Here is a 6,000-nt window from a genome sequence, read left to right as displayed (position 1 = left end):
ATTAGCTAAAGTAGAATAGGCAGTTAGCTTGTTGGCCAACCAAACAGCTAGCTTCATTATGCAAATAACAGACCCATAATGAATCCAGATGCAGCTAGCTAAAATTAGCTTAATTAAGCAACTGATTTCTGTTTACTTTCATTGGGATTCACTCGAATAGGCAGTTAGTGAATTGGCTAACCAAACAGCTAGACCAACTGGTCAATTAGTCAATAGTTAGTTAGCTACAGTAGCTTATCCAGCAATTAATTTGTGTTTACGTTCTGCTGAATTGATTTATGTAAATGTGAAGTTGAAATCTCTCTGAGGCTCTCTGTGTTTGCAGTGATGGACGTTGTTTTGTTAAAGCTGCTAAAGTTGCTTTTAATGACACCCAGTCTGAAAAATACAGAAATTGAAGGATCAAATTCATCTACCTGCACATGTAGCGCAAACATCCATACTGAACTTATACGTCATGCTAAATGTGCACAGCCATGTGTCATCATCCAGGAAAACTGAGTTTATTTAGGCTCAGTGTATCTGGCCCTAGAATAAAGAATATACTCACATCTGTATCTACACGTATTAGTAACCCTTTTCTTTTCCAGATGTGCAGGGAGTAGTGCATCTTTATGGCAGGAGAAGTTAAGCTGCACATAGTAAGCTCTTTGTCGTCTGTTGTAACGGGAGGCACTTTAGTCAATTCTATAATGAGACGGGGTTCAAGGCACTAGAAACTAATTTTAGATATCTATGAAATTTGTTAAATATTTACTGCTTTCCTTCTTGAAACTGTTTTTAAAAGTCAAATGCAAAAACCAAAAAAAGAAATGGGGTCACAAATCACATAAAATGATGCCATGCACTCCGTCGTCAAAGATCAAAGCTTTAGATAAATGAAAGAGGATGTAATTTCTGAATGTCATTTTTTTGAAAAGAGATCATCGATATGTCTCTTCTGTTTTTTTTTGTCTTGTTTTTTCTTGTTTTTTTTTTTTCTAGCAGATTTGTCCCTTCTGGCAGTTAGTTCCGTCATGCACCGAATCCTGTTGTTAGCTTGACAATAATGAGGAAGATCATCATCATCATCATCCTCCAGCTCCCGAGGTCCCTCCACAACTGCAAGCAATTTAATACTGACATCATGCATTGAGTATACGTAGCTATACCATAGCTAATTAGGCCATAATGCTTTAGTATTTTTGACATGCCATGATCTTCGAAAAAGAAGTGTTCCTGTTCCCTTAATGCTTTAACATTCAACACTTAAATGCTTTGAAATAACTTAAACAATAATAATAAATAGCCAGTGCACTTTTGGTGAAAACAAATGAGAGAAAAAATCCAGGAGGAGAAGATGAAGGTCAAAGAAGAAGAAGAAGAAAAATGTAAAAATAAAAATGAGGTAACGTCTTGTGCATGCCGATATAAGAGAGAAGAGAGTCTCCACATGCTTCTATATAAAGGAGTGTTGCATGGCATCATACAGGGAACCTCCAGCCGACCTGTAGCAGCAGCAGCAGCAGTGCAGTAATCCTCCACAAGGCCTGGCACACCTCTTGTCTGTTTCTGATAAGGTGCCTGAAAAATGTCGATTTAACGTCTGGCGTTAAGTTTTTTTTTCCCCAAAAAACTTTCCCTGGATGTGCTGCAGAAAAAAAAAAAAACACGCCTGAACATCAACTGTAATCCACTTAAATGTGTTTCCTCAGGGAGCGAGTTGTCCTTGAACATGTTCTTCAAATCTCAGTTGGGCTTTGCTGTTTTATTCTTTTGTCTTTTTTTATCCTGAAAGTTGATTGTGTAGAACAAAGCCTGGTCGGTGTCAGGGAGACGTTTTGATAAATTCAGTTTGTTTTTTTTCTTCCTACTTAGTCATTCAAACCCTCGCGTTTCTGAAAACAACAGTTCTTTCCCTCTGTTTTTAAACCCTGTTTGTGTCTTTTTTTATATTGCTTTGTTTCTGTTTTATCTGGTTTTTAATGCCTTTTTTTGTCAGATGTAAAGCACCTCGAGTTGCCCTGTTGTTGAGAGGTTCTGTACAGATAAACCTTCAACTTTACTAAAACTCCCTTTGAAGTTATTTATTTCACTCCCTTTTTTCTGTTTTGCGCAGCAGGAAAATAAAGTTGAGACTTTCTGAAAGTGCTCATCTGGGTTTTTATAGCAAAACAAGCTGTAACCCCAACGACATGTGAGAGAAAGTATATCCATGAATCTCAGTCTACAATCAAAGCCAAGCTGTTTTAATGCTAACAGAATGAAGGTAGTGACACTGTTAAAGGGGCACTTCCAAAAAGTTTAGACTAATTACAGACAGATTTTTTTTTTTAATGGTCAAAACTGATGCAACATTGACCAATAACATCCTGACGTTCTTGTCCTCTGCTGCGGGGAAAGCAACCAAAACACTGCATTTCCCATAATGCAGCTTGGCAGTGTCTCTTTCCAGCCTAGCCATGTGTTTAAAAACTCCATCGTCTGAGTTTCACATGTTGTGTCTCAGCCCAAGTTCAGATAACCCCAATGACATCATTCTGACATCATCAAGACTGGACGAAAGTGTTTTCACAGGCTTAGTTCACACCGAGACCTTGGTGGAGTTCCCCTTTATTTTCATGGACTAAATAAAGGAATTCAAAGGTACAAGTTCCTAAATAAATTGATTAATTTATCAGAAATGTTTCCCCAACACCGACCTTCTATTTTTTAATGGATTAACAGCTTCTACTCCTACAGATTTACCATGTGTGCTTTTTAAACTATTTACGTCTTCACACACGTTTGAATGAATCAATGCAAAAAAAGAGAATAAAATGCACCAATGGAGATAAAGCATCCAGATATTTCTACAATATTTACACTGGTGCGTTTGGACGCCGCCTCACACGTCGGTGAGCAGCTTCCCCTTGTTCACACAGTTCTGGCTGGGCGCCGTGCAGTTGGCAGTCCTAAGGTTCGCTTCCCTAAAGTTGTCGATGCTGTTGTTCATGTCCTCGTCTATCTCCATGTACTCCGACTTGCTGACCACGGAGGAGCTCCGGCGGCTCGAGTTGGTGTCCGACGCCAAGTTCTGATTGCTGACGTTGAGCAGCTGGGCCTGCTCCTCTCCCTCCGTCTCCCGGTGGTAAAAGTAGTTGAAGTTGGACACGATGACCGGCACCGGCAGCGCGATGGTCAACACGCCGGCGATGGCGCACAGCGAGCCCACGATCTTTCCTCCGATGGTCACGGGGTACATGTCCCCGTAGCCGACGGTCGTCATAGACACCACGGCCCACCAGAAAGCATCCGGGATGCTGGTGAAGAACGACTCCTTCTCCTCGGCCTCGGCGAAGTAGACGGCGCTGGAGAACAAAATCACGCCGATGAAGAGGAAGAAAATGAGCAAGCCCAGCTCCCGCATGCTCGCCTTTAGAGTTTGCCCCAGAATCTGGAGCCCCTTTGAGTGTCGGGACAGTTTAAAGATCCTGAAAACCCTCACCAGACGGATTACCCTGAGAATAGCCAGAGATGTAGCCTGCTCCCCGCCGCCAGCCTTCCCCTCCCCGTTCTCTTGGTCGTCGGCCAGCTCTGTGCCAAGTGTGATGAAGTACGGGATTATAGCCACAATATCGATGGAGTTCATCATGTTTTTAAAGAACGCCGCCTTGCTAGGGCAGGCGAAAAACCGAACTATCAACTCAAAGGAAAACCAGATGATGCAGAGAGTCTCCACCACGAAGAAAGGGTCTGTGAGGACGTTTGGTTTGTAATAGATGGTGGTGTTCCCCACCACCCGGATCCGGTCATTGGGATCCTCCTTCAGCTCTGGTAGTGTCTCCAAACAAAATATGACTATTGAAATAAGAATAACCATCACGGAGACGATGGCGATCCCCCGGGCCGGTCCAGAACTCTCCGGATGCTCGAAGAGGAGCCAGATCTGCCGTTGGAACTCCTTCTCCGGCAGGGGTCGCTCCTCCTCTCGGATAAACCCCTCGTCCTCCCGAAATTTCTCCATTGCTTCTGCCCCAAGTTCATAAAATTTAATCTCCTCTGAGAACATATCCAGCGGCACGTTGACCGGTCTTCTCAGCCTCCCCCCAGATTGGTAATAATACAAGATGGCGTCAAAGCTCGGGCGATTCCGGTCAAAGAAATACTCGTTTCGTAGGGGGTCGAAGTAGCGCATCCTCTTCTTGGGGTTCCCAAGGAGAGTCTCCGGGAACTGGGCGAGGGTCTTGAGCTGGGTCTCGAAGCGCAGACCCGAGATGTTGATGACCACCCGCTCGCAGCAGTCGTGGTCATCATGGTCATCATCGGGCGGGTAGGGGTCCTGCGGGTGACCTGGCAGGGTGGAGGTCTCGTCCATGTTGTCTGTTGACACCACGGTCATCCTTCCTGGTGGGTTGAGGACGGGAAGAGGAGGCGGTGTGAAGAGGAGGAGGGGTTGGGGGTGCGGGTCAGAGTGCAGAAGGTCCTAGTGAGACCGGGAGCTGTGCAGAGCCTCCCTCTCCATCATCATCTTCATCATCACCATCATCATCTCCGAGCTGAACATCTTCTTTATCTCAGCGATGCTTCATCCGTCACCTGGAACAGAGGGAATCAACCAGATCCAGTCTTTAAAAAGACAAACAGATTCCTTTCATGTTCTCATCTGTAGAGCTTCCTGTTTGTCAGGAAGAGCAGCAGGAAAAAAAACATCTTGCAGTACAGTACAGTAGCCTGTGCTGCATTTGCTGTATTTTTACCGCATACATCAGTATTCAAGTTTGCAGTCCCGCTGCGCTCCCTCTCTGCGCACATCAGGACCCGCAGTTTTCACTCACACATCAACTACTGTCCGTCACATGAAGGTTTCACACATGCACACCACCAAATACATGGAATATAAATGTAAATGATTCTGTAGGCTACGTGATGAAAAGGTGAAATAAACATGTACCTGTGCGGAGTTGGAGAGCAGCAGAAGGAATGTCCTCACCGTGCGCACTTTTCCCGGCCACCCACCACAACTTGGGTTTAATACTGATATCGCTTTACAGTATCTCTGAAATATTAATAGACTATGTTGTCTTGGTCAACATCCGTATCCTCTTGGTGTAGGTTTTCAGCGTCGATCGGAGCAGCCCGCAGCAGGAGGAGGAGGAGGAGGAGGAGGAGGAGGCGGCGGCTTCAGACGGCTGTGAACCGCGGCTCAGCAGCAAAAATCCGGACTGACAATTTATTAAAATCATGCTGGAAAATAAAGGAGGCGAAGGACAGAGAGGAAAAGGAGAAAATACAGCGGGATCAAGCTCCCAGTGTGACGGAGGGAACTGGGAGGACTGGACACTGCAGCATCAGCAGAAACAGCTCTGCTGCTTTTCTTCTGCGGTATTAGATTTAAAAAAAAAAACGCGGAGGCTTTAAATGAAAACCGGTTTAGGATCCCGCGCTATAGGCGCAGCGGAGAGAGGAGGATGTGTCTCCGGTGATTTGGAAGCATATTGCAGGATTTCGTGTAGAGAGAGGGAAAAAAAAGAAAGTGAGTGAAGGAGGGAGGGAGGGGTTAGGAGAGAGAGAGTGAGTGAGGGGAGTGAGAAAGAAGAGGAGAGGAGGGGGGATTCGACGCAATGCAGACAGACTGTAAAACACAGTCGGTACTACAGTAGCCTGTGCGCGCGTGTGTGTGTGTGTGTGTGTGTGTGTGTGTGTGTGTGTGTGTGTGTGTGTGTGTGTGTGTGTGTGTGTGTGTGTGTGTGCCAGTACCACACAGCAGCAGCAGCAGGTCCAGCCGCTCAGTCATAATTATATCATTTATATAATAATTAAAAAGAAATAAAAGTGGAGGATGCTGCAATAAAATAAAAACATATCACGGTGGTATAGCTGATGTATCCACTGCATTGTGTTATGTAACCGGTGTGTTCAATATATTTCACACACACACACACACACACACACACACACACACACACACGCGAACACTCCTGCAGGGTTTTAGACCCCGATCTGAGGTCTGACTTGAGAAATCTGCGGCGGGAAGCGGCT

General features: G+C 45.0%; 1 protein-coding gene across 1 annotated transcript; it reads right to left on the bottom strand.

Annotated features, from left to right (window-relative positions):
* Nucleotides 1-1,611: 1,611 nt before the first annotated feature.
* LOC111229485 (potassium voltage-gated channel subfamily A member 1-like) lies at nucleotides 1,612-4,485 on the bottom strand. The gene has a single exon (XM_022755817.1). The coding sequence runs from the start codon at nucleotides 4,358-4,360 to the stop codon at nucleotides 2,867-2,869; it is 1,494 nt and encodes a 497-aa protein (XP_022611538.1). The 5' UTR covers nucleotides 4,361-4,485; the 3' UTR covers nucleotides 1,612-2,866.
* Between the last annotated feature and the right edge of the window lie 1,515 nt (nucleotides 4,486-6,000).

This window comes from Seriola dumerili, unplaced genomic scaffold, assembly GCF_002260705.1.
Source record: "Seriola dumerili isolate Sdu_G_001 unplaced genomic scaffold, Sdu_1.0 BDQW01000236.1, whole genome shotgun sequence".
In the NCBI taxonomy this organism is placed as follows: domain Eukaryota; kingdom Metazoa; phylum Chordata; class Actinopteri; order Carangiformes; family Carangidae; genus Seriola; species Seriola dumerili.
This window is presented reverse-complemented; position numbering and strand designations above follow the sequence as displayed.

Coding starts and splice junctions, on each gene's coding strand:
- LOC111229485 (XM_022755817.1), bottom strand. CDS start 4,360: ATGACCGTGGTGTCAACAGACAACATGGACGAGACCTCCACCCTGCCA.